This window comes from Pleuronectes platessa, chromosome 5 (assembly GCF_947347685.1).
Source record: "Pleuronectes platessa chromosome 5, fPlePla1.1, whole genome shotgun sequence".
NCBI lineage: Eukaryota > Metazoa > Chordata > Actinopteri > Pleuronectiformes > Pleuronectidae > Pleuronectes > Pleuronectes platessa.
In genome coordinates this window covers 17,615,354-17,642,947 of record NC_070630.1, presented here as the reverse complement: position 1 = coordinate 17,642,947, position 27,594 = coordinate 17,615,354, and the positions used below count along the sequence as shown (strand labels likewise).

At 40.3% G+C, this 27,594-nt stretch overlaps 2 protein-coding genes and 50 non-coding genes across 53 annotated transcripts in view; 1 reads left to right on the top strand and 51 right to left on the bottom strand.

Annotated features, from left to right (window-relative positions):
* LOC128439979 (F-BAR and double SH3 domains protein 2) overlaps positions 1-20,032 on the bottom strand; it is a 115,782-nt gene extending 95,750 nt beyond the window's left edge. For both annotated transcript variants that reach the window (XM_053422524.1, XM_053422525.1), the window contains exons 1-2: positions 19,686-20,032; positions 14,828-14,925 (exon numbers count right to left, since the gene is read on the bottom strand). In XM_053422524.1, coding sequence (XP_053278499.1) covers positions 14,828-14,925; positions 19,686-19,706 — 119 coding nt within the window. In that variant the 5' untranslated portion in view covers positions 19,707-20,032. The remainder of the gene's footprint in view (positions 1-14,827; positions 14,926-19,685) is intronic.
* Positions 91-164, bottom strand: trnat-ugu (transfer RNA threonine (anticodon UGU)). Its single transcript has one exon. It is a non-coding gene; the product is annotated as a tRNA-Thr (tRNA).
* trnat-agu (transfer RNA threonine (anticodon AGU)) lies at positions 274-347 on the bottom strand. The gene has a single exon. It is a non-coding gene; the product is annotated as a tRNA-Thr (tRNA).
* On the bottom strand, positions 458-531 carry trnat-agu (transfer RNA threonine (anticodon AGU)). Its single transcript has one exon. It is a non-coding gene; the product is annotated as a tRNA-Thr (tRNA).
* On the bottom strand, positions 642-715 carry trnat-agu (transfer RNA threonine (anticodon AGU)). Its single transcript has one exon. It is a non-coding gene; the product is annotated as a tRNA-Thr (tRNA).
* On the bottom strand, positions 825-898 carry trnat-ugu (transfer RNA threonine (anticodon UGU)). The gene has a single exon. It is a non-coding gene; the product is annotated as a tRNA-Thr (tRNA).
* Positions 1,008-1,081, bottom strand: trnat-agu (transfer RNA threonine (anticodon AGU)). The gene has a single exon. It is a non-coding gene; the product is annotated as a tRNA-Thr (tRNA).
* On the bottom strand, positions 1,192-1,265 carry trnat-agu (transfer RNA threonine (anticodon AGU)). The gene has a single exon. It is a non-coding gene; the product is annotated as a tRNA-Thr (tRNA).
* trnat-agu (transfer RNA threonine (anticodon AGU)) lies at positions 1,376-1,449 on the bottom strand. The gene has a single exon. It is a non-coding gene; the product is annotated as a tRNA-Thr (tRNA).
* trnat-ugu (transfer RNA threonine (anticodon UGU)) lies at positions 1,559-1,632 on the bottom strand. The gene has a single exon. It is a non-coding gene; the product is annotated as a tRNA-Thr (tRNA).
* Positions 1,743-1,816, bottom strand: trnat-agu (transfer RNA threonine (anticodon AGU)). Its single transcript has one exon. It is a non-coding gene; the product is annotated as a tRNA-Thr (tRNA).
* trnat-ugu (transfer RNA threonine (anticodon UGU)) lies at positions 1,921-1,994 on the bottom strand. Its single transcript has one exon. It is a non-coding gene; the product is annotated as a tRNA-Thr (tRNA).
* On the bottom strand, positions 2,104-2,177 carry trnat-agu (transfer RNA threonine (anticodon AGU)). Its single transcript has one exon. It is a non-coding gene; the product is annotated as a tRNA-Thr (tRNA).
* Positions 2,287-2,360, bottom strand: trnat-ugu (transfer RNA threonine (anticodon UGU)). The gene has a single exon. It is a non-coding gene; the product is annotated as a tRNA-Thr (tRNA).
* On the bottom strand, positions 2,470-2,543 carry trnat-agu (transfer RNA threonine (anticodon AGU)). The gene has a single exon. It is a non-coding gene; the product is annotated as a tRNA-Thr (tRNA).
* Positions 2,837-2,910, bottom strand: trnat-ugu (transfer RNA threonine (anticodon UGU)). Its single transcript has one exon. It is a non-coding gene; the product is annotated as a tRNA-Thr (tRNA).
* trnas-acu (transfer RNA serine (anticodon ACU)) lies at positions 4,134-4,207 on the bottom strand. Its single transcript has one exon. It is a non-coding gene; the product is annotated as a tRNA-Ser (tRNA).
* trnat-agu (transfer RNA threonine (anticodon AGU)) lies at positions 4,318-4,391 on the bottom strand. The gene has a single exon. It is a non-coding gene; the product is annotated as a tRNA-Thr (tRNA).
* On the bottom strand, positions 4,488-4,561 carry trnas-acu (transfer RNA serine (anticodon ACU)). The gene has a single exon. It is a non-coding gene; the product is annotated as a tRNA-Ser (tRNA).
* trnat-agu (transfer RNA threonine (anticodon AGU)) lies at positions 4,672-4,745 on the bottom strand. Its single transcript has one exon. It is a non-coding gene; the product is annotated as a tRNA-Thr (tRNA).
* Positions 4,856-4,929, bottom strand: trnat-ugu (transfer RNA threonine (anticodon UGU)). The gene has a single exon. It is a non-coding gene; the product is annotated as a tRNA-Thr (tRNA).
* Positions 5,039-5,112, bottom strand: trnat-agu (transfer RNA threonine (anticodon AGU)). The gene has a single exon. It is a non-coding gene; the product is annotated as a tRNA-Thr (tRNA).
* On the bottom strand, positions 5,217-5,290 carry trnat-ugu (transfer RNA threonine (anticodon UGU)). The gene has a single exon. It is a non-coding gene; the product is annotated as a tRNA-Thr (tRNA).
* trnat-agu (transfer RNA threonine (anticodon AGU)) lies at positions 5,401-5,474 on the bottom strand. The gene has a single exon. It is a non-coding gene; the product is annotated as a tRNA-Thr (tRNA).
* Positions 5,584-5,657, bottom strand: trnat-ugu (transfer RNA threonine (anticodon UGU)). The gene has a single exon. It is a non-coding gene; the product is annotated as a tRNA-Thr (tRNA).
* On the bottom strand, positions 5,766-5,839 carry trnat-agu (transfer RNA threonine (anticodon AGU)). Its single transcript has one exon. It is a non-coding gene; the product is annotated as a tRNA-Thr (tRNA).
* trnat-ugu (transfer RNA threonine (anticodon UGU)) lies at positions 6,133-6,206 on the bottom strand. Its single transcript has one exon. It is a non-coding gene; the product is annotated as a tRNA-Thr (tRNA).
* trnat-agu (transfer RNA threonine (anticodon AGU)) lies at positions 6,317-6,390 on the bottom strand. Its single transcript has one exon. It is a non-coding gene; the product is annotated as a tRNA-Thr (tRNA).
* On the bottom strand, positions 6,501-6,574 carry trnat-agu (transfer RNA threonine (anticodon AGU)). The gene has a single exon. It is a non-coding gene; the product is annotated as a tRNA-Thr (tRNA).
* trnat-agu (transfer RNA threonine (anticodon AGU)) lies at positions 7,019-7,092 on the bottom strand. Its single transcript has one exon. It is a non-coding gene; the product is annotated as a tRNA-Thr (tRNA).
* trnat-ugu (transfer RNA threonine (anticodon UGU)) lies at positions 7,386-7,459 on the bottom strand. The gene has a single exon. It is a non-coding gene; the product is annotated as a tRNA-Thr (tRNA).
* On the bottom strand, positions 7,570-7,643 carry trnat-ugu (transfer RNA threonine (anticodon UGU)). The gene has a single exon. It is a non-coding gene; the product is annotated as a tRNA-Thr (tRNA).
* trnat-agu (transfer RNA threonine (anticodon AGU)) lies at positions 7,753-7,826 on the bottom strand. Its single transcript has one exon. It is a non-coding gene; the product is annotated as a tRNA-Thr (tRNA).
* On the bottom strand, positions 7,937-8,010 carry trnat-agu (transfer RNA threonine (anticodon AGU)). The gene has a single exon. It is a non-coding gene; the product is annotated as a tRNA-Thr (tRNA).
* trnat-ugu (transfer RNA threonine (anticodon UGU)) lies at positions 8,121-8,194 on the bottom strand. Its single transcript has one exon. It is a non-coding gene; the product is annotated as a tRNA-Thr (tRNA).
* Positions 8,305-8,378, bottom strand: trnat-agu (transfer RNA threonine (anticodon AGU)). Its single transcript has one exon. It is a non-coding gene; the product is annotated as a tRNA-Thr (tRNA).
* On the bottom strand, positions 8,489-8,562 carry trnat-agu (transfer RNA threonine (anticodon AGU)). Its single transcript has one exon. It is a non-coding gene; the product is annotated as a tRNA-Thr (tRNA).
* Positions 8,673-8,746, bottom strand: trnas-acu (transfer RNA serine (anticodon ACU)). The gene has a single exon. It is a non-coding gene; the product is annotated as a tRNA-Ser (tRNA).
* trnat-ugu (transfer RNA threonine (anticodon UGU)) lies at positions 8,856-8,929 on the bottom strand. The gene has a single exon. It is a non-coding gene; the product is annotated as a tRNA-Thr (tRNA).
* trnat-agu (transfer RNA threonine (anticodon AGU)) lies at positions 9,039-9,112 on the bottom strand. Its single transcript has one exon. It is a non-coding gene; the product is annotated as a tRNA-Thr (tRNA).
* trnat-agu (transfer RNA threonine (anticodon AGU)) lies at positions 9,224-9,297 on the bottom strand. Its single transcript has one exon. It is a non-coding gene; the product is annotated as a tRNA-Thr (tRNA).
* trnat-agu (transfer RNA threonine (anticodon AGU)) lies at positions 9,402-9,475 on the bottom strand. Its single transcript has one exon. It is a non-coding gene; the product is annotated as a tRNA-Thr (tRNA).
* Positions 9,586-9,659, bottom strand: trnat-agu (transfer RNA threonine (anticodon AGU)). Its single transcript has one exon. It is a non-coding gene; the product is annotated as a tRNA-Thr (tRNA).
* On the bottom strand, positions 9,768-9,841 carry trnat-ugu (transfer RNA threonine (anticodon UGU)). The gene has a single exon. It is a non-coding gene; the product is annotated as a tRNA-Thr (tRNA).
* trnas-aga (transfer RNA serine (anticodon AGA)) lies at positions 9,957-10,030 on the bottom strand. Its single transcript has one exon. It is a non-coding gene; the product is annotated as a tRNA-Ser (tRNA).
* trnas-aga (transfer RNA serine (anticodon AGA)) lies at positions 10,141-10,214 on the bottom strand. The gene has a single exon. It is a non-coding gene; the product is annotated as a tRNA-Ser (tRNA).
* trnat-ugu (transfer RNA threonine (anticodon UGU)) lies at positions 10,507-10,580 on the bottom strand. Its single transcript has one exon. It is a non-coding gene; the product is annotated as a tRNA-Thr (tRNA).
* On the bottom strand, positions 10,688-10,761 carry trnat-agu (transfer RNA threonine (anticodon AGU)). The gene has a single exon. It is a non-coding gene; the product is annotated as a tRNA-Thr (tRNA).
* On the bottom strand, positions 11,420-11,493 carry trnat-ugu (transfer RNA threonine (anticodon UGU)). The gene has a single exon. It is a non-coding gene; the product is annotated as a tRNA-Thr (tRNA).
* Positions 11,604-11,677, bottom strand: trnat-agu (transfer RNA threonine (anticodon AGU)). The gene has a single exon. It is a non-coding gene; the product is annotated as a tRNA-Thr (tRNA).
* Positions 11,788-11,861, bottom strand: trnat-agu (transfer RNA threonine (anticodon AGU)). The gene has a single exon. It is a non-coding gene; the product is annotated as a tRNA-Thr (tRNA).
* A 2,632-nt stretch (positions 20,033-22,664) lies between the features above and the next one.
* On the top strand, positions 22,665-27,410 carry LOC128439978 (P2Y purinoceptor 2). Its single transcript, XM_053422523.1, has 5 exons — positions 22,665-22,800; positions 24,595-24,951; positions 25,120-25,288; positions 25,625-25,970; positions 26,531-27,410. The coding sequence occupies exons 2-5, from the start codon at positions 24,612-24,614 to the stop codon at positions 26,714-26,716; spliced, it is 1,041 nt and encodes a 346-aa protein (XP_053278498.1). The 5' UTR covers positions 22,665-22,800; positions 24,595-24,611; the 3' UTR covers positions 26,717-27,410.
* Positions 27,411-27,594: the final 184 nt, after the last annotated feature.

The following is a 27,594-nucleotide window of genomic DNA, read 5'->3' as shown; positions in this document are numbered from 1 at the left end:
GATGTAAAGACACGTTATGACAAGACCAACTAGCAGACATTACATTAACAAGATGGGAAGCGACAGAAAAACTACCATTTACTGGTTAAAAGGCACTGCTGGGATTTGAACCCAGGATCTCCTGTTTACAAGACAGGCACTTTCACCAACTAAGCCACAGCGCCTGTTTTGGCTGGAATAATTGATATACAACAATATATGACAGTACCAACTAGCAGAAATTAGATAAACTAAATCAGAAGGGAAAGAAACAACTAGGCTTGACTGGGGGAAAGGCACTGCTGGGATTTGAACCCAGGATCTCCTGTTTACTAGACAGGCACTTTGACCAACTAAGCCACAGCACCTGTTTAATGTGACCACATTGATGTAAAGACACTATATGACATGACAAACTAGCAGATATTAGATAAACTAAATCAGAAGGGATAGAAAAAACTAAGCTTGACTGGAGAAAAGGCACTGCTGGGATTTGAACCCAGGATCTCCTGTTTACTAGACAGGCACTTTGACCAACTAAGCCACAGCACCTGTTTAATGTGACCACATTGATGTAAAGACACTATATGACATGACAAACTAGCAGATATTGGATAAACTAATTCAGAAGGGATAGAAAAAACTACGCTTTACTGGAGAAAAGGCACTGCTGGGTTTTGAACCCAGGATCTCCTGTTTACTAGACAGGCACTTTGACCAACTAAGCCACAGCACCTCTTTAATGTGGCTAAATTGATGTAAAGACACGTTATGACAAGACCAACTAGCAGACATTAGATTAACAAGATGGGAAGCGACAGAAAAACTACCATTTACTGGTTAAAAGGCACTGCTGGGATTTGAACCCAGGATCTCCTGTTTACAAGACAGGCACTTTCACCAACTAAGCCACAGCGCCTGTTTTGGCTGGAATAATTGATATACAACAATATATGACAGTACCAACTAGCAGAAATTAGATAAACTAAATCAGAAGGGAAAGAAACAACTAGGCTTGACTGGGGAAAAGGCACTGCTGGGATTTGAACCCAGGATCTCCTGTTTACTAGACAGGCACTTTGACCAACTAAGCCACAGCACCTGTTTAATGTGACCACATTGATGTAAAGACACTATATGACATGACAAACTAGCAGATATTAGATAAACTAAATCAGAAGGGATAGAAAAAACTAAGCTTGACTGGAGAAAAGGCACTGCTGGGATTTGAACCCAGGATCTCCTGTTTACTAGACAGGCACTTTGACCAACTAAGCCACAGCACCTGTTTAATGTGACCACATTGATGTAAAGACACTATATGACATGACAAACTAGCAGATATTGGATAAACTAATTCAGAAGGGATAGAAAAAACTACGCTTTACTGGAGAAAAGGCACTGCTGGGTTTTGAACCCAGGATCTCCTGTTTACTAGACAGGCACTTTGACCAACTAAGCCACAGCACCTCTTTAATGTGGCTAAATTGATGTAAAGACACGTTATGACAAGACCAACTAGCAGACATTAGATTAACAAGATGGGAAGCGACAGAAAAACTACGATTCACTGGTTAAAAGGCACTGCTGGGATTTGAACCCAGAATCTCCTGTTTACAAGACAGGCACTTTCACCAACTAAGCCACAGCACCTGTTTTGGCTGGAATAATTGATATACAACAATATATGACAGGACTATCTAGCAGAAATTAGATAAAACTAAATCAGAAGGGAGAGAAAAAACTACGCTTGACTTGTCAAAAGGCACTGCTGGGATTTGAACCCAGGATCTCCTGTTTACTAGACAGGCACTTTGACCAACTAAGCCACAGCACCTCTCTAATGTGGCTAAATTGACGTAAAGACATGTTATGACAAGACCAACCATCAAACATTAACAAGATGGGAAGCGAAAGAAAAACTACGATTCACTGGTTAAAAGGCACTGCTGGGATTTGAACCCAGGATCTCCTGTTTACAAGACAGGCACTTTCACCAACTAAGCCACAGCGCCTGTTTTGGCTGGAAAATTGACATCCAACAATATATGACAGGACTATCTAGCAGAAATTAGATAAAACTAAATCAGAAGGGAGAGAAAAAACTACGCTTGACTTGTAAAAAGGCACTGCTGGGATTTGAACCCAGGATCTCCTGTTTACTAGACAGGGACTTTGACCATCTAAGCCACAGCACCTCTTTAATGTGGCTAAATTGATGTAAAGACATGTTATGACAAGACCAACTAGCAGACATTACATTAACAAGATGGGAAGCGACAGAAAAACTACAATTCACTGGTTAAAAGGCACTGCTGGGATTTGAACCAAGGATCTCCTGTTTACAAGACAGGCACTTTTACCAACTAAGCCACAGCGCCTGTTTTGGCTGGAAAAATTGATATACAACAATATATGACAGGACCAACTAGCAGAAATTAGATAAACTAAATCAGAAGGGAAAGAAACAACTACGCTTGACTGGAGAAAAGGCACTGCTGGGATTTGAACCCAGGATCTCCTGTTTACTAGACAGGCACTTTGACCAACTAAGCCACAGAACCTGTTTAATGTGACTACATTGATGTAAAGACACTATAAGACAGGACCAACTAGCAGAAATTAGATGAATAAATTCAGAAGGGAAAGAAACAACTAGGCTTGACTGGGGAAAAGTCACGGCTGGGATTTGAACCGAGGATCTCCTGTTTACTAGATAGGCACTTTGACCGACTAAGCCACAGCACCTCTTTAATATGGCTAAATTGATGTAAAGACACGGTATGACAAGCCCAACTAGCAGACATTACATTAACAAGATGGGAAGCGAAAGAAAAACTACGATTCACTGGTTAAAAGGCACTGCTGGGATATGAACCCAGGATCTCCTGTTTACAAGACAGGCACTTTCACCAACTAAGCCACAGCGCCTGTTTTGGCTGGAAAAATTGACATCCAACAATATATGACAGGACTATCTAGCAGAAATTAGATAAAACTAAATCAGAAGGGAGAGAAAAAACTACGCTTGACTGGAGAAAAGGCACTGCTGGGATTTGAACCAAGGATCTCCTGTTTACTAGACAGGCACTTTGACCAACAAAGCCACAGCACCTCTTTAATGTGACTACATTGATGTAAAGACACTATATGACAGGACTATGTAGCATAAATTGGATAAACTAATTCAGAAGGGATAGAAAAAACTACACTTGACTTGTCAAACGGCACTGGTGGGATTTGAACCCAGGTTCTCCTGTTCATCCATCCATCACCGTTTGGTTCGCTGCCTCCACTGCCAAGGACAAGGGCAGACTGCAGCGGATCATTCGGTCAGCTGAGAAGGTCATCGGCTGTGACCTGCCGGCTCTCCTAGACCTGTTCCACTCCAGGACCAGAAAGAGAGCAGGCAAGATCATCGCTGATCCTTCCCATCCCGGTCACCACCTGTTCCAGAGACTTCCATCTGGGAAAAGGTTCCGGGCCGTCAGGACTAAAACCTCGCGTCACCTGAACAGCTTTTTCCCCATGGCAGTGGGGCTCACAAACAAGCCCCCCCCATCACACTGACTCTGCTGACCCCCCCCCCCCCCACCCTCGCACATAATTTATAACACTACATTATTGGCACTACCACCAATCTTTGCACCTTAAAACCGCACAAAACACATTTACTGTATATATTATTTTTTCGATATTGTTGTTTTTTATATTGATGTTTATATTGCTCTATATTGTTGTTTTTATATTGTTGTTTGTAAAGTGCACCAACCACACCAAGGCAATTTCCTGTATGTGAAAATATACAAGGCAATAAAAAGAATTCTGATTCTGATTCTGATTACTAGACAGGCACTTTGACCAACTAAGCCACAGCACCTCTATAATGTATCTAAATTGATGTAAAGACACTTTATGACAAGACCAACCAGCAAACATTAACAAGATGGGAAGCGACAGAAAAACTACGATTTACTGGTTAAAAGGCACTGCTGGAATTTGAACCCAGGATCTCCTGTTTAACAGACAGGCACTTTGACCAACTAAGCCACAGCACCTGTTTAATGTGACCACATTGATGTAAAGACACTATATGACATGACAAACTAAACTAATTCAGAAGGGATAGAAAGAACTACGCTTGACTGGAGAAAAGGCACTGCTGGGATTTGAACCCAGGAGCTCCTGTTTAGTAGACAGGCACTTTGACCAAATAAGCCACAGAACCTCTTTAGTGTGGCTACATTGATGTAAAGACACGTTATGACAAGACCAACCAGCAGATATTAGATAAACTAATTCAGAAGGGATAGAAAAAACTACGCTTGACTGGAGAAAAGGCACTGCTGGGATTTGAACCCAGGATCTCCTGTTTACTAGACAGGCACTTTGACCAACTAAGCCACAGCACCTGTTTAATGTGACCACATTGATGTAAAGACACTATATGACATGACAAACTAAACTAATTCAGAAGGGATAGAAAGAACTACGCTTGACTGGAGAAAAGGCACTGCTGGGATTTGAACCCAGGAGCTCCTGTTTAGTAGACAGGCACTTTGACCAAATAAGCCACAGAACCTCTTTAGTGTGGCTACATTGATGTAAAGACACGTTATGACAAGACCAACCAGCAGATATTAGATAAACTAATTCAGAAGGGATAGAAAAAACTACGCTTGACTGGAGAAAAGGCACTGCTGGGATTTGAACCCAGGATCTCCTGTTTACTAGACAGGCACTTTGACCAACTAAGCCACAGCACCTGTTTAATGTGACCACATTGATGTAAAGACACTATATGACATGACAAACTAGCAGATATTAGATAAACTAATTCAGAAGGGATAGAAAAAACTACACTTGACTGGAGAAAAGGCACTGCTGGGATTTGAACCCAGGATCTCCTGTTTACAAGACAGGCACTTTCACCAACTAAGCCACAGCGCCTGTTTTGGCTGGAATAATTGATATACAACAATATATGACAGGACCAACTAGCAGAAATTAGATAAACTAAATCAGAAGGGAAAGAAACAACTAGGCTTGACTGGGGAAAAGGCACTGCTAGGATTTGAACCCAGGATCTCCTGTTTACTAGAAAGGCACTTTGACCAACTAAGCCACAGCACCTCTTTAATGTGGCTAAATTGACGTAAAGACATGTTATGACAAGACCAACCATCAAACATTAACAAGATGGGAAGCGAAAGAAAAACTACGATTCACTGGTTAAAAGGCACTGCTGGGATTTGAACCCAGGATCTCCTGTTTACAAGACAGGCACTTTCACCAACTAAGCCACAGCGCCTGTTTTGGCTGGAAAAATTGACATCCAACAATATATGACAGGACTATCTAGCAGAAATTAGATAAAACTAAATCAGAAGGGAGAGAAAAAACTACGCTTGACTGGAGAAAAGGCACTGCTGGGATTTGAACCCAGGATCTCCTGCTTACTAAACAGGCACTTTGACCAACTAAGCCAGAGCACCTCTTTAATGTGACTACATTGATGTAAAGACATGTTATGACAAGACCAACTAGCAGACATTACATTAACAAGATGGGAAGCGACAGAAAAACTACAATTCACTGGTTAAAAGGCACTGCTGGGATTTGAACCAAGGATCTCCTGTTTACAAGACAGGCACTTTTACCAACTAAGCCACAGGGCCTGTTTTGGCTGGAAAAATTGATATACAACAATATATGACAGGACCAACTAGCAGAAATTAGATAAACTAAATGAGAAGGGAAAGAAACAACTACGCTTGACTGGAGAAAAGCACTGCTGGGATTTGAACCCAGGATCTCCTGTTTACTAGACAGGCACTTTGACCAACTAAGCCACAGCACCTGTTTAATGTGACTACATTGATGTAAAGACACTATAAGACAGGACCAACTAGCAGAAATTAGATGAATAAATTCAGAAGGGAAAGAAACAACTAGGCTTGACTGGGGAAAAGTCACGGCTGGGATTTGAACCGAGGATCTCCTGTTTACTAGATAGGCACTTTGACCGACTAAGCCACAGCACCTCTTTAATATGGCTAAATTGATGTAAAGACACGGTATGACAAGCCCAACTAGCAGACATTACATTAACAAGATGGGAAGCGAAAGAAAAACTACGATTCACTGGTTAAAAGGCACTGCTGGGATTTGAACCCAGGATCTCCTGTTTACAAGACAGGCACTTTCACCAACTAAGCCACAGCGCCTGTTTTGGCTGGAAAAATTGACATCCAACAATATATGACAGGACTATCTAGCAGAAATTAGATAAAACTAAATCAGAAGGGAGATAAAAAACTACGCTTGACTGGAGAAAAGGCACTGCTGGGATTTGAACCCAGGATCTCCTGTTTACTAGACAGGCACTTTGACCAACTAAGCCACAGCACCTCTTTAATGTGACTACATTGATGTAAAGACACTATATGACAGGACTATGTAGCATAAATTGGATAAACTAATTCAGAAGGGATAGAAAAAACTACGCTTGACTTGTCAAACGGCACTGGTGGGATTTGAACCCAGGTTCTCCTGTTTACTAAACAGGCACTTTGACCAACTAAGCCACAGCACCTCTATAATGTATCTAAATTGATGTAAAGACACTTTATGAGAAGACCAACCAGCAAACATTAACAAGATGGGAAGCGACAGAAAAACTACGATTTACTGGTTAAAAGGCACTGCTGGGATTTGAACCCAGGATCTCCTGTTTAACAGACAGGCACTTTGAACAACTAAGCCACAGCACCTGTTTAATGTGACTACATTGATGTAAAGACACTATAAGACAGGACCAACTAGCAGAAATTAGATGAATAAATTCAGAAGGGAAAGAAACAACAAGGCTTGACTGGGGAAAAGTCACGGCTGGGATTTGAACCGAGGATCTCCTGTTTACTAGATAGGCACTTTGACCGACTAAGCCACAGCACCTCTTTAATATGGCTAAATTGATGTAAAGACACTACATTAACAAGATGGGAAGCGAAAGAAAAACTACGATTCACTGGTTAAAAGGCACTGCTGGGATTTGAACACAGGATCTCCTGTTTACTAGACAGGCACTTTGACTAACTAAGCCACAGCACCTGTTTAATGTGACTACATTGATGTAAAGACACTATAAGACAGGACCAACTAGCAGAAATTAGATGAATAAATTCAGAAGGGAAAGAAACAACTAGGCTTGACTGGGGAAAAGTCACGGCTGGGATTTGAACCGAGGATCTCCTGTTTACTAGATAGGCACTTTGACCGACTAAGCCACAGCAGCTCTTTAATATGGCTAAATTGATGTAAAGACACGTTATGACAAGACCAACTAGCAGACATTACATTAACAAGATGGGAAGCGAAAGAAAAACTACGATTCACTGGTTAAAAGGCACTGCTGGGATTTGAACCCAGGATCTCCTGTTTACAAGACAGGCACTTTCACCAACTAAGCCACAGCGCCTGTTTTGGCTGGAAAAATTGACATCCAACAATATATGACAGGACTATCTAGCAGAAATTAGATAAAACTAAATCAGAAGGGAGAGAAAAAACTACGCTTGACTTGTCAAAAGGCACTGCTGGGATTTGAACCAAGGATCTCCTGTTTACAAGACAGGCACTTTCACCAACTAAGCCACAGCGCCTGTTTTGGCTGGAAAAATTGATATACAACAATATATGACAGGACCAACTAGCAGAAATTAGATGAACTAAATCAGAAGGGAAAGAAACAACTACGCTTGACTGGAGAAAAGGCACTGCTGGGATTTGAACCCAGGATCTCCTGTTTACTAGACAGGCACTTTGACCAACTAAGCCACAGTACCTGTTTAATGTGACTACATTGATGTAAAGACACTATATGACATGACAAACTAGCAGTTATTAGATAAATTAATTCAGAAGGGATAGAAAAAACTACGCTTGACTGGAGAAAAGGCACTGCTTGGATTTGAACCCAGGATCTCCTGTTTACTAGACAGGCACTTTGACCAACTAAGCCACAGCACCTCTTTAATGTGGCTAAATTGATGTAAAGACACGTTATGACAAGACCAACTAGCAGACATTACATTAACAAGATGGGAAGCGACAGGAAAAACTACGATTCACTGGTTAAAAGGCACTGCTGGGATTTGAACCCAGGCTCTCCTGTTTACAAGACAGGCACTTTCACCAATTAAGCAACAGCGCCTGTTTTGGCTGGAATAATTGATATACAACAATATATGACAGGACTATCTAGCAGAAATTAGATAAAACTAAATCAGAAGGGAGAGAAAAAACTACGCTTGACTTGTCAAAAGGTACTGCTGGGATTTGAACCCAGGATCTCCTGTTTACTAGACAGGCACTTTGACCAACTAAGCCACAGCACCTCTTTAATGTGGCTAAATTGATGTAAAGACACGTTATGACAAGACCAACCAGCAGATATTAGATAAACTAATTCAGAAGGGATAGAAAAAACTATGCTTGACTGGAGAAAAGGCACTGCTGGGATTTGAACCCAGGATCTCCTGTTTACTAGACAGGCACTTTGACCAACTAAGCCACAGCACCTGTTTAATGTGACCACATTGATGTAAAGACACTATATGACATGACAAACTAGCAGATATTAGATAAACTAATTCAGAAGGGATAGAAAAAACTACACTTGACTGGAGAAAAGGCACTGCTGGGATTTGAACCCAGGATCTCCTGTTTAGTAGACAGGCACTTTGACCAAATAAGCCACAGAACCTCGTTAATGTGGCTACATTGATGTAAAGACAAATTATGACAAGACCAACGAGCAGATATTAGATTAAGAAGATGGGAAGCGACAGAAAAACTAAGATTCACTGGTTAAAAGGCACTGCTGGGATTTGAACCCAGGATCTCCTGTTTACAAGACAGGCACTTTCACCAACTAAGCCACAGCGCCTGTTTTGGCTGGAATAATTGATATTCAACAATATATGACAGGACTATCTAGCAGAAATTAGATAAAGTAAATCAGAAGGGAGAGAAAAAACTACACTTGACTTGTCAAAAGGCACTGCTGGGATTTGAACCCAGGATCTCCTGTTTACTAGACAGACACTTTGACCAACTAAGCCACAGTACCTCTATAATGTGGTTAAATTGATGTAAAGACACTATATGACAGGACCAACTAGCAGAAATTAGATAAACTAAATCATAAGGGAGAGAAAAAAAGTACGCTTGCCTGGGGAAAAGGCACTGCTGGGATTTGAACCCAGGATTTCCTGTTTACTAGACAGGCACTTTGACCAACTAAGCCACAGCACCTCTTTAATGTGGCTAAATTGATGTAAAGACACGTTATGACAAGACCAACCAGCAAACATTAACAAGATGGGAAGTGACAGAAAAACTACGATTCACTGGTTAAAAGGCACTGCTGGGATTTGAAACCAGGATCTCCTGTTTACTAGACAGGCACTTTGACCAACTAAGCCACAGCACCTGTTTAATGTGACTACATTGATGTAAAGACACTATATGACATGACAAACTAGCAGATATTAGATAAACTAATTCAGAAGGGATAGAAAAAACTACGCTTGACTGGAGAAAAGGCACTGCTGGGATTTGAACCCAGGATCTCCTGTTTACTAGACAGGCACTTTGACCAACTAAGCCACAGCACCTCTTTAATGTGGCTAAATTGATGTAAAGACACGTTATGACAAGACCAACTAGCAGACATAACATTAACAATGTGGGAAGCGACAGAAAACTACGCTTGACTGGGGAAAAGGCACTGCTGGGATTTGAACCTAGGATCTCCTGTTTACAAGACAGGCACTTTCACCAACTAAGCCACAGCACCTGTTTTGGCTGGATAAAATTGATGAAACAACAATATACGACAGGACCAACTAGCAATTAGAAATTAGATAAACTAAATCAGAAGGGAGATAAAAAACTACGCTTGACTTGTCAAACGGCACCGCTGGGATTTGAACCCAGGATCTCCTGTTTTCTAGACAGGCACTTTGACCAACTAAGCCACTGCACCTGTTTAATGTGACTAAATTGATGTAAAGACACTATAAGACATGACAAACTAGCAGAAATTAGATAAACTAAATCAGAAGGGAGAGAAAAAACTACGCTTGACTTGTCAAACGGCACCACTGGGATTTGAACCCAGGATCTCCTGTTTTCTAGACAGGCACTTTGACCAACTAAGCCACTGCACCTGTTTAATGTGACTACATTGATGTAAAGACACTATAAGACAGGACCAACTAGCAGAAATTAGATAAATTAATTTAGAAGGGAAAGAAACAACTAGGCTTGACTGGGGAAAAATCATGGCTGGGATTTGAACCCAGGATCTCCTGTTTACTAGACAGGCACTTTGACCAAGTAAGCCACAGCACCTCTTTAATGTGGCTAAATTGATGTAAAGACACGTTATGACAAGACCAACGAGCAGACATAACATTAACAAGGTGGGAAGCGACAGAAAACTACGCTTGACTGGGGAAAAGGCACTGCTGGGATTTGAACCCAGGATCTCCTGTTTACAAGACAGGCAATTTCACCAAATAAGCCACAGCACCTGTTTAATGTGACTACATAGATGTAAAGCAGTATGACATGACAAACTAGCAGATATTAGATAAATTAATTCAGAAGGGATAAAAAAAACTACACTTGACTTGTCAAACGGCACTGATGGGATTTGAACCCAGGATCTCCTGTTTACTAGACAGGCACTGTGACCAACTAAGCTACAGCTCCTTTGTAATTTGGAAAATTGACATTAAAGATACTATCTGACAGGACCAACTCGCAGAAATTAGACAAACAAAATCAGAAGGGAGAGAAAAGACTACGCTTGACTTGTCAAAAGGCACTGCTGGGATTTGATCCCAGGATTTCCTGATTAGACAGGCACTTTCACCAACTAAGCCAAAGCACCTCTTTAATGTGGTTAAATTGATATAAAGACACTATATGACAGGACCAACTAGCAGAAATTAGATGAATAAATTCAGAAGGGAAAGAAACAACTAGGCTTGACTGGGGAAAAGTCACGGCTGGGATTTGAACCGAGGATCTCCTGTTTACTAGACAGGCACTTTGACCAACTAAGCCACAGCACCTGTTTAATGTGACTACATTGATGTAAAGACACTATAAGACAGGACCAACTAGCAGAAATTAGATGAATAAATTCAGAAGGGAAAGAAACAACTAGGCTTGACTGGGGAAAAGTCACGGCTGGGATTTGAACCGAGGATCTCCTGTTTACTAGATAGGCACTTTGACCGACTAAGCCACAGCACCTCTTTAATATGGCTAAATTGATGTAAAGACACGGTATGACAAGCCCAACTAGCAGACATTACATTAACAAGATGGGAAGCGAAAGAAAAACTACGATTCACTGGTTAAAAGGCACTGCTGGGATTTGAACCCAGGATCTCCTGTTTACAAGACAGGCACTTTCACCAACTAAGCCACAGCGCCTGTTTTGGCTGGAAAAATTGACATCCAACAATATATGACAGGACTATCTAGCAGAAATTAGATAAAACTAAATCAGAAGGGAGATAAAAAACTACGCTTGACTGGAGAAAAGGCACTGCTGGGATTTGAACCCAGGATCTCCTGTTTACTAGACAGGCACTTTGACCAACTAAGCCACAGCACCTCTTTAATGTGACTACATTGATGTAAAGACACTATATGACAGGACTATGTAGCATAAATTGGATAAACTAATTCAGAAGGGATAGAAAAAACTACGCTTGACTTGTCAAACGGCACTGGTGGGATTTGAACCCAGGTTCTCCTGTTTACTAGACAGGCACTTTGACCAACTAAGCCACAGCACCTCTATAATGTATCTAAATTGATGTAAAGACACTTTATGAGAAGACCAACCAGCAAACATTAACAAGATGGGAAGCGACAGAAAAACTACGATTTACTGGTTAAAAGGCACTGCTGTCTAGAACAACTGAGACTGGACATTAAGTGTATGCTGCATGTGTGTGTGTTTATCTGTTTGTGCGTGTGTATGTGTATGTGTTGAGGGCAAAGGGGGCAGTGGTTTGAAAGGCAGAGTGGAGGAATGATCAGACGTGGGAAAGCAGCTGAGATCAATGGTAGAGGACACAGACTGAGATCAGTGAACACAGGATAAGCAACATGAGTCACAGACAGAGACAGAGGCGGAGGAGGGTGGTCATGTTTTCACACTGTGTGATCACCACAAGGCATAATAAGGCAGATCTTCTGCGTTTTTACACCGAAGACCGATGGATGTTTGGACACTTCTTTTTAGACTAAGGTCATTTGGCTGGTCCTCACAATTTCAAAGGCTTGTTTGAGGGTTAAGACTTAGTTTTAGGGTTAGAGTTAGAATTAGGTTTGGGTTAGGGTGAGGATTAGGTATTTAGTTGTGATGGTTAGGGTTGGGGGATAGGGAGTGCATTATGCCAATGAGTGTCCTCACAACTATAGTGAGATGTGCATGTGTGTGTTTGGGTGTGTCTGTCTGTGTGTGCGTCTGCGTGTTGAGGAAGACATAAGACTATTGGGGATTTACTGGATTGAGGACACCAACTTGACTCTTTGAGTCCACCAATTTGTCATCGTTTTGTCCTCTTTCTCTTTCTCTGTCATAAATAAGACAAGTCCAGCACATTAAATACACCCTTTCTGTCTTCCTGTCTTTCTTTATCTCTATTTTCTGTTACATTTGCCAACACATAGGCTGAATACAGAATGTGTGTGTGTTTGTGTGTGTGTGTGTGTGTGTGTGTGTGTGTGTGTGTGTGTGTGTGTGTGTGTGTGTGCGTGCGTGCGTGCGTGCGTGCGTGCGTGCGTGCGTGCGTGTGTGTGTGTGTAGTTTGATTTAAACCAGTCTGTGGATTTATTAGGGTAAATAACCTCAGAGCAGCTTTTGGGATTTAAGTGTTAAAACCTACTGTAGGCTTTACGCAGGAAAGTGTGTGACTTTGTGTGTGTTTCATTACATGGCCACACAATTCTTCTCCTACTGGTTCCAGCTATTTTAAAGATGTCTTTTTTGGAGGCCATTTAGTCTTCATGACATTAGTACCTTCTAGCAGCTTAGCCAAGTGAAATAAGTCAATAAACAGTTGCAGAGGTTAAGTTACAGTCCAATTCCATTAAAAGTGTGTTTTCACATGGACAATGTACATTAATTGGCATTACTGTTAATGTCCTACAGTTTGAGTCCATTTACTTAATGTCTGCTGTTACAAGTGCAGTAATTAACTCTGGATGTTGACCCTGGATAGGGACACAAAAAGTGTGTTTTTGCTGTGAAAATCATCGCTGATACAACACAGTAGGTGGAGGATGCGTTTGTTTAAACTTGCTGCAGTTACAAGTCCTGTTCAATATAATGGGAAAAGTTGTAAATGTTTCATCTATTGTTTTTAATCAAATGATTAATAGTTTGTTTTATTTCTGAAAAGACGATAAATGTCTGACAAAAATATTAAGGTTTACAATGATGTGAAACAGCAAAACAACAACTCCTCACACTGCAGGAGCTGGAACCTGGACAATTGCTGCCATTGTTTTTCTGTTGATCAACTAATGAATTGATAATTTCACATCAAGTTCTGACGGACAGCAACAGAAATTCTAGCAGAACCACACAGATGCTTTTCAATATAAATCATCATAAACAGATCTGTTTTTCCTCCTTAACTCCAATAGAATGTGCCTACAGAAATAAATACAAACATTTAAGGATGCAGGCAGCGTCTTCCAACCACGAGGATAACAAAGTCAATTTGGAGATCTTTGCCCGGTAGCATGTTACTCCATCCCTCAAAGACGTAAAGAACCAAAACGTTGTGGCCACATATGACTAACTGGCTCTCCCCCTGTACCACAAGTGAGACCAGGACCTTGTTCGCTCCCTGAAAGCCAACAGCAACAAGGCAATCTTCTCTCAAACAGCTGGAGCTGCCCCCTCTCCACAGAGTGAAACAAGAAAATAAGAGAAAAAAGTGAAGTCTGAGGTGGAGAAAGTGTGAAAACGAGAAACAGGGAGAAAGACAGTGATTGAAGCAGAGAACTGGAGAGTTTGCTGTCATGAATAATCAATGCTTTGTCAACACAGAAGATGAGAGCGTGTAAAGGAACCAGGGTTTCCTCCCGCTGCGAAATCCAAAAGGGACAACTGCCAGACTTACACACATCATGAGTAAACACAACAGAGAAAGAGAACAGCAAGATGAGAAAAGAGACTGATTTAAAAAAAAAAGTTAGCGCAAAAGAAGAAAAAGGAACTGAGGAAGAAGGAAAAGATGACAGAGGGAGATATGGATTTTAAATTTGGAAAATGAGAAAGCAAGGGAGTAAGAAAAAGAGTTGAAGAGCAGGAAGAGGGCAGCAGGAAATTCCTTCGTCATTTTCCCAACACTTTGTCCCTCTCAAAAAAATGAAATATGACAACAACCCTCCTTCTTTTTTCTCTCTCAAGCCAATCTTCCTTGACTCATTAGTTCTTCTCTCTCTCTTTTTGTACTCAGTTGTGTTCATGCTAGCAGTCAGTAAAGATGCCTGGATTTCATAGAGTCTGGCAGCTGGACAGCATATTCCTTCATTCTTTTGCAGTGGACAAGAACAAGATATTGTCAGTTCAACTGGGGATGTACAATATGAATATATATATATATATATATATATATAATAATTTTCTTTCACATGGCACAGATGCAGACAGGAGGTCTGTAAGAAGGCAACACAAACAAACATGGAGGAGAGTGAACCTGACACAGAACAAGGGAATTCCAAACAGGAGACTCATTCATACCTCATGTCTTCCAGCAGGTCACATTCAGTCTGGTGTTTAAAGTGCAGTCTTGTCATCTGCTCCGTGTGTGTGTTTTTCAGCTCCTGTGTCACTTTGACCTGGGGGTAACAAAAAGGCATGTCAGGTAAAGGATTTTTCATTTCTTCACCCCTCTGCTCTGCAAACATGTTGTTTCTATCATGGCTCACATTCATCAACAGAGAAAAAACACCATTACTACATTTCATCTGATATATATTTATGAAATATCAATATCGAGCTATGAAATCAGATGTCCTTTTTGATTTTGGTTATCATAGTAGAGGTGAAATGTCCATGGTCATAAAGAGCTAAGAGATGATGAATATATACTTGCCTGAAGGTCATGAACACATTAACAATTAATAATGATCTTTTTTTTTTCTCAATGGCCACATCAACCACCCCTAGTAGGAATAAATGTTGCATGAAGTCACCAAAAGTCACTCACCAATGTGACAGAGACAGTCACATTATCCAACCAGATAATTACAAAATAATCTGTTGAGAGGGCTGGACAAAATGGCCAAAAATGTGATCAAGATCAAACAAAATTCCATATCAATTATCACAATAAATTTAATATTAATATATATTATTTGTTTTGATGCTGAATGAAGGTTGTGGTTTTAAACTCTCCTTTATGAGCCGAGAATGACAAACTATGTGTTATATATCCTCACTGTGTTTACACTATGTAATATATCAAAATGCTGGACCTTTTACTTTGGATATATACCAATTGATGAAAATAATATTGCAATAGCAATTGCTTTTGTTTCATCGTCCAATCCTATCTGTTGATTATCTATTGATAAATGGAAAGATAATGAAAACTGTAGCTAATTCGTTTTCACTCGCAATAACGAGCTTGTGATTCATTAGTATCATAAGTGAGTCAACTAGGCTCACTGAATGTACAACAAATCTAAAACATTCTGTTTATGGTCATCTTTATTCTTGACTACTTTTACTGATTAAATCAGTTTCTGTCAAAAAAGGAGTTGATGGAGATAAAGACAAAGTCGTCGATGGATTTATTTTTCAGCTTTGACAGGTTGGATTTTGGTGGAAGCACCTAACACAAGTTGTGATTTTTTTGTACTTGAAGTAGATCTTCTCAGCTCCCGAATCACTGTGGCCCACACATGCACATACTCTCTCACGCACACACACACACACACACACACACACACACACACACACACACACTATTTGAAATCCATTAATGTACCTATCTGCCAATCATCTGTCATCTATCTTGAGTGTGCTCAGCTCTAGCGCACCTGAAAAGAGCACACACACACACACACATATACACATACACACACTCCCATCAGAACTCCATCAACGTTAATAATCAGCGTCCGGGTTTTGTCAGACTTTTGGCTGTGGGAGGCGACTCATAGCGAGGCCATGCATGTCAGGAAAAGATGAATTCTATCACTTCGTACATGAACTAATTTGGATGGTCACTGGTCAGACCAGGGGGTATACAATTTTCTCCTTAAATGGTCTTGTGTAGAAACAGACAAAGAGCTCACAATCAACACACAATACACACACACCTCATGCCAACACACAGAGTCACTCTGAAGGTCATTGTGTATTGTCGAGTGAATGCCATTAGCTATTCACCAACGCAACAATGGGCAAATTCATGACTGTTCTGTTCAAACAAAACAAACAACAAGGCAAAACATGCACAAACACACACACACACAACACACTACACAACTCCTCTCTTTCCTTTGCTGTGTCTGAAGATAAGGAGGAGGGAGTGGGTCATTACATTATCGGGCCAAAATGACTTCACTTGATTTCACCTTCCACCACTCGAAGCAAAACACAGGAAGAGAGGTGGAAAGGGGGAAGAGAAATGGATGACAGGGAGACAGAGGAGATAAAGTGATAGTAGGAGTGGTTGAGGGGAGGTTGTGTTTGAGAGAAGGGGGGAGAATTAGAAGTGTGAGTAAGGAGTAAGGAGGGAGAGAATTGAAAATGGTGAGCCTGAGAAAGACGACAGCGAAAAGATAGGATACAGAGAGGTCAATCATGGGGAAAGAGAAATTCAGTACATTAAAGTGATCTTACAAGAAAAGGCTTCACCTAGTGTAGCTCTCAGTGTGAAAGTATTGTAGGCAGGTCTATGATACTGCAAAGAAGTTGGCATATGTCATGTAACTTAATCAGTTGTATGCATATTTTACAACGATTAGCTCACGATGAGAAATCAGCATCAAGATGAATGATTAGGTTTATCCCTGCATCAAGAAGGAAAAGAAGCGGAAGAAGGTTTGTCTCCAACGATATTTAATGTTTCCACTAGTATGGAGTACTGTGCCTGACGTTGGTGATGGTGGCAGTAAAACAGAATGATATCACACTGGCAATGAAATTAACTCAATGAACGGTTTGATTGATTTTCTCCATTCAAAAAGAAAGACTACTAACTGCTGGAGTCAGATGCACGCCTGTATACAAACCAATCAATGTCAAGTAAAGGTAGACACAGCCCATGTAGTATGTGATGTCAACAGGATTCTATGTCTGCCATGTAAACGTCTTAAATGCGCTCTCTCATTTGCAATTTGAAACCAAAATTAACCAGATCAAATGTAAACACTGAACATTGGTCCAGACTTTCAGGGAATAAATAATAATACAAAACATCTATACAGCTAAATTGAGCTTCTCAAATCAAATATCAACATCAAAATTTTAAAACTAACAATTTAGTAGCACTTAGTTGGCACTTACTTATAACACTTTGTAGTTTAGCTATTTTGGAGGAATTGTACTTTCTTGATTCTTGTTGTTCTGGGTTTGTACCCTGATGGTTGAATGCACTAATTGTAGATCGCTTTGGATACAAGCGTCAGCTAAATGAAATGTAATGTAATAATAGTAATGGAACTATTTATTGCGAAGTTTTCCAGCTGCATTATACTGAAGTGTTTCTTTGTTGTGTCTTCCTCTCTGTATGTGTAAGGTAATGCAGATTATAAAGAAGAACTAATTGGATGAAAAACGTATATATTAACATAATATGTCAAAAGGAGAAATGTTTTGCCTCTTTTTTTACCTCCTCGGCACCCATCTTTAATTTAAATCACATTTAACAGATGTATGGGTCAGGTGAGCTCAGCCTATAGGTAGATGCACCAAGACTCGGGCAAAACACTTAAGGGGCCGTATGTGTTGCACCGGGAGAGAAATTATTAGCCTCCAACAGTCAAATACTGATGCACTCTGAAGCTGTGGTGCTAAGAGTGTACTCAGTGTGCCAGCCACACTGGCAGGGGGTAAAACATCGGTGTTTTCACAGCAAAGTGAACGGGAGACGCTGACAGCTGACAAATGAGAATTGACTAAATGAATACGACCTCAATGGTGCACTTGATCACACACGGTGGAAGGAGACAGTCAAAGTGGCCTCTATGGCCTCTGTAATGAAAGGATCTGTTGAAGTGTGTGTGTGTTTTAAAGACGTGACATGACATGTTCAAGGCCAACGTGTGTGTGTGTGTGTGTGTGTGTGTGTGTGTGTGTGTGTGTGTGTGTGTAAGAAAGAACCCAGAGCCTAAATGGCACTGGGGGAATATGTGGTAATTAAGAGAAAACTGTGCAGAGGTTCACAGCAGGGTAATTGGCTCTCATGCATCTATTTCAGGACGTCACACACTCTCACACACACACACACACTCATAGACACCAATTGACCAGCAACTTCAACAAGCACACACACAAGATACCAAGCTATAGGAGACTGTGGTCTTTTCTCAGCCCATACAGAATCAATAAACCTGCATCAGACATGGCTCTGCCAGCATGTCTCCTCTGTGTGTGTGTGTTTGTATATGTGTGTGTTAGTGTGTGTGTGTGTGTGTGTGTGTGTGTGTGTGTGTGTGTGTGTGTGTGTGTCCAGGTTTAACTTAAGTTATGGGGACAAAAAAAATTGTTTACGCAGTAATGTTATGGCTGCCCAAACATAAGTCTGCGTAATTAATTAGTTATTAAATGGACTTACAAGTGAAGACATTTTTTAAGGTTAGGTTAGGTTAGTTTAAGTTAGATTAGGTTATGGTTAAATTGAGGTTAGGTTAAAGTTAGGGTTAGTCAAGTAGTAAATATGGTTAACATCAGAGTAAGTGTCCAGGAAATCACTGCAAATCAGGGTTAATATGTGATGTGTGTGCATGTGTGTGTCAGTGTGTGTGTGTGTGTCTGTGTTTGTTTGTGTTTGTATGTGTGTGTGGTGTGACCGTGGATGAAGTGAAGGTCTTTCCTTCAGACGTGGAGCATCACATTGTGGGGCAACAGACAGACAGCTTTTGTTGTGTATGTCTGAGGGACTGCTGTGACATATAAAGGAGCTAACACACATGCCTACACTACAAATACACTGAGGACTGCTAGCTTAAACCCTAATGACACACACAAAGGTGTAAAAACAATAAGGTATTGTTAAATTGGAAGTTATGTGCATTAAAGGACATCACGCGATATGATATTTAGACACTGACATGCTTTGTATAAAAAGCCTCATGCTAGCCACCTAGCGGTTTATAGCTAACGTTATTTGACGTCTGGACAGATGCATGTTAATATCACTAACCAAGCTAGCAAACGCTGCTAATGTAAGCTAGCAAGTGTCTTCACTCCCCTTTTATTTGTGTGTGTTTGTGTGTGTGCGTGCGTGTGCGTGTGTGTGTGTGTGTGTGTGCGTGCGTGCCTGCGTGTATACGTGTGTGTTAGTGTGTCTCAGGTTACCACACAGTTATCTGTCATTGTCCGCACAGCCGGGCTCCAAACATAACGGACCCCGCAGATCACTCACCTTCCTCGGCGGCGGCTGCATGTTGGAGTCTGGACATGAATGGTCCGAGATGTATTCTAATGTAATTCCAATAGCAGATCCCCAAAAAGAGAAGAAAAAACCCAGTGTGAGGGGGTCTAATGGTTATTTTTGTTTGTTTGTTTTCCCCCCTCCAACAAAAACATGAAAAAAAATAAATCCTCCCCTCCTCCTGACGACAGGGAGGGAAGAAGAGTTTTTTTAGATGAGTACCCCGGCGGCCATGATTGATGATAAATGGCTCGTTTGTGGCTCGGAGCGGAGACACTGGTGTTAGTGGAGGAGGAGGAGGAGGCGGACTGGGGTTGAACTGTGTTGTGGAGCAGACAGGCGGAGAGAAAAGCAGGGGAGGAAGTGATGGAGGAGGAGAAGGAGGAGGAGGGGGAGGAGGGTATTAACGGGGATCCCCTTCAGCTGCTTAGTCCGACGGCGCCCCCGTGTGGCAGAGAATGGGGCAGCGCTAGGGTCTGCGTTCGAAAACATCAGTTGTAGACACGCATCCTTTATTTGTTCTGCCTTTTTTTCGAGTGTTTTAAATCAAATATAATGGTAGGAAGGATGGCAGCAAAAAAAATGTGTCACATTCCTAAAAAAGGAATGTGGCTTTTTACCCAGAAGCATCAATGTGCAGCTCGAGGAGCCTGGTCCAAGAGGCTGCATCCTGCAGACCTGCATAGCAACAAGAAACCGCAGTCGATCCAAGAGAAATCGATCAGGACGGAAAACTGACTCTTGCCTTTCTCAAACGAATATTAGATAAAAAATGTGACCATGAAATTGCGAAACTGTCCTCATATCTTCAAATTTGTTTCATCTATTATTGTAGAATGATCCATTCAATTGTCTAAATCTGTCGGACATACACTTATTTATTTATTTTATTTAATTCTACTTTATGCAGATGAAAAAGGTCCTTATATATAAAAAAAACAATAAAGAACAAATAACAATATATAAATGCCATCATATCAGCTCATACATTTAAAATAGTTAAATTATTATTAAAACACATGGCATTTGTTCCAGTGTCTCCAGAAACAATAGGAATAATAATAAATACAAATATATCTAATCGTAATAATACTGATAATAATAAAAACGTAATTTATATAGCACTTATCTAAACAAGGTTACAAAGTGATTTACACAAAAATACATGGTCAAATTAAGGAATGACTTGTAATATAGGTTTCAAAAGCCAAATTATAACATAATAAGGTCAAGACCTTAAAATGTATAGAGAGACCAAACAGTTCCCACAATGAATAAGCACTTTGGCGACTGTGGTTTTTATTTTCATAGGATGGGCAAACAAAAAGCAATCATATGCATTTAAATATAATTCTATTTGTGGACTAATGGAAGAGAGATCAGGAAGATCACATTGGAACTCTGTTAGACTAGTTGTTATAATGAAAATGTTAAAAGCCGAACCTGAGGTACGCTCAGTAGATCAGACATCATTACCTCTATGCCTTTTTTAAACTAAAGTAAATACCTACTCTCCTAGGCAGCATAGGCAGGAGCTGTCATATTTGAGAAAAAAACATAAATCGTGGCTGCAATAAAAGATATAAGGAATAAAGGAGGTAAAATTATATGTCGAGGCTCAGTTCAGGCCATTATGGGAACATTTGTCAAATCAGTTAATCGACTCATACATTTGTACATCAAATTCCTCAAGACCGCATGGAAAGAAGGAACAGGCCACAAACATCTTACTTGCAGTGGCCCCTCTTGGCAGCTCAAGATATGAATACATAGACAGTTTTCAGAAGACATTTAAAATAACAATATCAGTTGATATTTCGCCTCAAAACCAAGAGGCTTCTTCAGCTCTTACTCTGGGTCACTACCTGTGTTGAGAGTTGTTATGTTAAATAGGAAGTTAGTGATTCGTTAGGGTCCTCTGAGTCCAAGTATGAATGGTTGTTGATACCCACTCTGCCATTGTATGAGTCATCAAGAATCACAAGCAAGTCCAGTTGTCGATGTACACTACAGATTCTGAAGAAAGCATGACCTGGATGACTAAGAATCTCCACAGATAACTTCCTAGATAGATTTGATCCATCAGGAACAACAAATTGTTACATGGTTGGCAAAAAAACATAAATAATAGCTATATTAGCCTATCTTTTATAATTCAGAAAATAAATTTGGTCAGATAGACAAACTTAGCAGGAAGGGGCACCAGTATTTAACTTCACACGTCCTACGTGCTACAGCCAAGGTTAAGGTTAAGGGCCATGTAATCATTAATACACAGAGTTTGTGGAGTAGGTAAGACATTAAGTGTTCTTTCTCACCTTTCCTCTCATTTTAAAACAACAAACACACCAATTCAAACACATGCACAGAGACACTCACACACACACAAACCTACATTCAGGGAAAACACACATATCTCCAAACGCCCACGCATATAACTTTTGACCAGTGGCAAATGGCTGTAAATCATTGTGGGATCATATTGTGTTTGTCAGGACTCAACTGGGATCCTTATGATTTATGATTTGTCTTATGAATTGGTTGAGGAGCATCTGTGTCCCTTTGGCTGTACAAAGGTAAGAAAGGGTTTAAAGTAGAAGTACTAAATACAGTAAATGGCCTATCTATATTCAATGGGTGGTAGAATTGATCTACAAATACAATTATATTAAATCTGTAAAAAATGTTTGCCCACCCTATGAACATTTTAATTAGAGATACAAATAAAGTGTGAACGCTGTTGTTTAAAAATACCATATTACATCTAACAGATTCTAAACTATGTATAAGTAGATTGACGTTTTTTGAGTTTGCCTAACTTAAAAAGTATAAATATTTGAACAGTCAAGTCTTAGGTCTGCCTTGTTGTTACTCACTGTCCATTTGACTAACAGGCCTCAGGCCTAGCTGCCTGCTCTCGGTACATACAGGCTACAGCTTGTCTGACGAGCACACGCCTCCAGACGTTCCGCACTCACTCAAATAAGTACGGTACACATTCAGCCACAAACTTCACACTCAGGTACACACATCCACTCGTAAGAATGAGGACAGACTGATCAGGATGGTCAACACAGGAAAGTGTGTGAAGGGCAAAATCATTTGTGTGAGTAATTTTGACGCCTCTAGGTCTTTTTTTCTGCGTGGTAGTATGTTTTAGTGTGAATATACCTATAAAAAAAAATGTTTTCATTCCTGCTGAACTGACTATAAAAAGGGGGCCTCTCTTTCTCATGTCTGTTATCTGTTAATTCAACCTGCAGCTGTTTTGAAGAACGGGAGAAAAAAAAGTGGAGAGAAAAGGAGTCTGCAGAGTGAGCGAGAGGCATTGTTTTCCACGAGGAGCAAATAATGTCAGAGAGAAAAGAGAAAATAAGAGAGAGCGTCGGATGACTGGGTATGGAGAGAAAATGGGCTGAGGTTACAGTAGAGGCAGCAATGTAACATGCATTCCAGTGAGTGAAATAAAGAGCAAGGTTTAACGTGGTCAATTCAGAGTCTGGTGCATTAGTATTTTTGTCTGATTATGCTGCAGCTCATATGTTTGTCAAAGATCTGGTTTTCTATAGGGGTAGGATAACTTGACAGTTAGCTTATACAGTTTGTTTGCAGAGGTATGAAGATGTTGTGAAACCTGTCGGACCAGGTGGTTGAACACTACAATGAAAAAAGAACAATTGTATCATCAACTTAAAGATTACTTCAATTGGTAACACAGAATTAATTGATTTTGTTCAAATTAAAGTGAACAGGTTATATCATCATTATTGAACTAAAATGGCCTTGAATTTCAGATGAAAAAATGAATATTTTTGTAAGTGTTAATTACTCATCATTTCAAGTTGATCAAACAATTTTTTCTTTATTTAGAAAACTCACACAATTGAATTAGGTTTTTCATAATGAAAGTTGTCAATTTAATTTATCCACTTTAAATTGATCAAACTTTTCTATGATACCAATTGAAATATTATTTTAAAGATGGTTTAACCATTGTTTCAGTATATTCAGAGTCTCTATATGACAGTCAAAATCTAGCTCTATTTATACGTTTATTAAAACCGATTAATGTATTTATCAGATAAAGGAGATTTGGGATTTTTATTTTAGGCTCTTAACATTAATTAGTGTAAGTTAATACTTTTTAATTTATTGTATTTCATTCATCCTGTTTATCGTACTTTTTATTTTTTTATAATAATTATGATAGCTTTTTTAATGTATTTTCCTTTTTAGCTATGTACATTTTTTTTATCCGTTTTGTCGTATTCTTGGCTCATCAGTCGATTGGGAATATCCTCTTCTCTTTTATCATAATTCTTCTCTCATCTACTCAACCACCCACTTCAGAAAGAAAAAGACAATTAAAGGAAATCAGCTTTAAAACAATTCTCTCTCTGTAAGATTTAATAAAAAAACAGATGCCTCAAGCTATAAACTGGATTGGGCAAAATCACAATGGGCAAGGAAAGATTCTTCAGCACAGTGTGGCTTAAGGGCTCTGCTGATAACCTTTGAGGAATAATGTGGTACGGGTCGGGGAAGAACTCACCTTCTTCAACATTAGGGAATATCTGAAGTTTTTCAACATTTTCACAACTGATTTCTATGTGTGTGTGTAATTGGGTGCAGCTTGATGGAATTTAAATGGAATTCTAATGTTGAGCGTTTCCTGTGCTGTTTGTTTAATTGCATTATTTCAACTATTCACCAGGTCTTTATTGATTTTGTTTGTTTCGTTTACTGTGAACCACTTTGCAACTGTGTTCTAAAAATGCTATGTATATAAACTTCAAATCATGATGATTATTGTAGTTATTTCCATTATTGTGATTATCTACTTGTCATTATACTTATTCACATGATCTTTTCCCAATCTCTGATCTTATCTTTTCCTCAGGTGTTCCCACAACCAAGATGGCCACCTTTGACAACTACAGCGACACAAACCAAACAGGCTACGGTGCCTCGTACTGTAAATTCAATGAAGATTTTAAATACATTCTCCTGCCTGTGAGCTATGCCCTGGTCTTTGTGATCGGCCTGGTGCTGAACACCACAGCGTTGTATGTGATTGTATTTCGCACAAAGCGCTGGAATCCATCCACCATCTATATGTTCAACCTGACCATGTGTGACACTCTCTACATCTTCACCCTGCCCTTCCTCATCTACTACTACGCCGATGAGAACGACTGGCCCTTCAGTGAACCCTTCTGCAAAGTGATACGCTTCCTGTTTTATTCCAACTTATACGGTACAGCCCCTGCACAATACAGAAAAAGATGGCTAGACATGGGATATCTCAAGGTTACTCAATATGGATTAAATAAAATAAAACACACATATCTTTTAAACAATAAAATATAACTAAGTGAACACATTTTGAATGATAATCACTAATCGCTCTCTCTTTCTCTGGTAGGTTCCATATTGTTCCTGTGCTGTATCAGTCTGCATCGCTTCGTTGGAATTTGTTATCCAGTCCACTCCCTGTACTGGGTCAGCGCTCGTCGGGCCCGCCTGGTGTCTGTGGCAGTGTGGGCCTTTGTGTTACTCTGCCAGGCTCCTGTTCTCTACTTCTCAAGAACAAGGTGATTTGTCTTTCTTTCTTTCTTTCTTTCTTTCTTTCTTTCTTTCTTTCTTTCCTTCTTTCTTTTTTCTTTCTGTCATCTTTGCCCTAACTAATAACCCTGTTTATTGTGTTGAAGGTGGTTCTAATTGTGTTTATTAGATTTTTTGACACAACTTCTCAAAGAAGTATTTTATCTTAGGTTGCTTGATTGCACAGTTCAATGAGTAACCACCCTGCTACCTAGTATCTTTACATCTTACCTCCTTTCGTTGACCACTCCTTTCTTTTTCTGTGGATCAGTGCCAAACATTAATTGAATCATCCTAATACTGTCATCTGTTATCTCCTCTGCCAGGGAGAGGGCCACTGGGCGGGTCTGCTACGACACCACCAGCCCGGAGCTGTTTGACGACTTCCTGGTGTACAGCTCTGTGGTGTCAGTGTTCATGTTCTGCCTGCCCTTCGTGGTGGTGATGGTGTGCTATGGCCTTATGGTGCGGAAGCTTCAGGAGTCAAGCTGGGGGTCTTCAGGCGGGGACGAAGGGGAGAGGGGAGGTCTGGCGGCTAAACGGTCCAAGCAGAAGTCAGTGAAGATGATTATCATCGTGCTGGCGATGTTCATGCTCTGCTTCCTCCCTTTCCACCTCACCAGGAGTCTTTACTACTCCTTCAGGTACCTGAGGCAGTCCAACCCAGCACAGGTGAGGACAAACAGACATTTACAAGACAAGGTAAGACTAGATTAGACAAAGCGAGAGGTTAGGCAAGACAAGACAAGACTAGGTTTGAATAGTCTGTATATGACCACTCAAAGCAGCTGGCAGTACAGGCTATTGTCATTCACAGATTCACAACATTCAAACAGCATTTTTTCTATGAGGGGGAATTCAGGTTTCAGTCTCTTTCTGATGGGGACCTTCTGGTTAGAGGACGACCACTATACCCCCTCAGCCACAGGTGACTAAGCGAGACAAGACTAGGCTAGACAAGACTGGGCTAGACTAGACCAGACTAGACCATATTAGGTTTGATTAGATAAGGCTAGACTTGATTAGATAAGGCTAGGCTAGGCTGGGCTAGGCAAGACTAGATACGACTTGACTAGACTAGAATAGAATAGTCGGAAAAGTCTAGACTAGACTAGACTAGACTAGATTAGACTACTAGACTAAACTACATAAGATGTGTTATAATGACTTGAAAAGCTCAGTGTGTCACATGTTATATGTTTTAACATATGTATATATTATATGTTCACCAGCTCAGCTGTAGTTGGCTTGAGGCCTCCAGTATTGCCTACAAGGTGACTCGACCTTTGGCCAGTGCCAACAGCTGCGTGGACCCCATCCTTTACTTCCTGGCTGGGCAAGACGTCCGCAGTAACCTCACAAAGAAGATCAGGTCAAAACATGCAGGTGTGGGCCAGTTATCGACGACACAAGTCTGACCTAACCCCTCACGGTGTCTTGGTAAACATGTAAAAGTTGCAGGGACTGTGCTCACGACACCTCATCAGTGCACCTTTCAATGTTCAGCAAGCACAACACCTCTGAGTGTCAGGTCTTTATGAAGAAGCAAATGTTGAATCGTATATGTTATTTTGTAAGCAATTATAAGTGTTTTTCTTCAGGAGTTTAATTTATATTGATACAAATGTACTGTACAGGGATATTCATATGGATAAGCACTTACTGTTTTTTTTAAGTCTTACCCGTCTGCTTTGAATAATTGAAGGAATTTAGTTGTGCAAGTTCAAACACACTGTATTTGGATTTCTGTCATCACCCAGCAGAAAATCTATGCTCAGGATGAGATATGACGAAGAAAGGTTGTAAATAAATCATGTAGTGCATGCCTGACTTGACTCGTCTGAGCCACGTGTATCAGATACTGTATGTCTGTGTGCTCTTGTCAGACACTCCCTGCCCTTTAAGGCTTGTTAGGAACATTTGAATGAACATGTGCCTATTTATTATCATGTGTCATGCAGCAATGATTTCAATCTAGATGCCTTTATGTGTGTGGAATATTTTCTTCTTACATAACAGCTGAGTCAGTATTGCAATAAACCTGCCAAACATTCTCTGCACAGGCTTTATTTATTCTGTAAAATGTCAGATTATTTCTACAGTGCAACCTCTGAGCAGCGTAACCTGAAACCTGAGCAGACTGACGTCAGTCTGTCAGTTAGGAATTTGGAAAGTGCAATTTGTGGGAAGAGCAAGTACCACTCAGTAATCTCTCTGGTTTTGGCCGCACCTCATTTACGCTATCAGGGGTCCCTTTTCATTTATGTATACAAGTCCACAACTAGGGGGAGACACT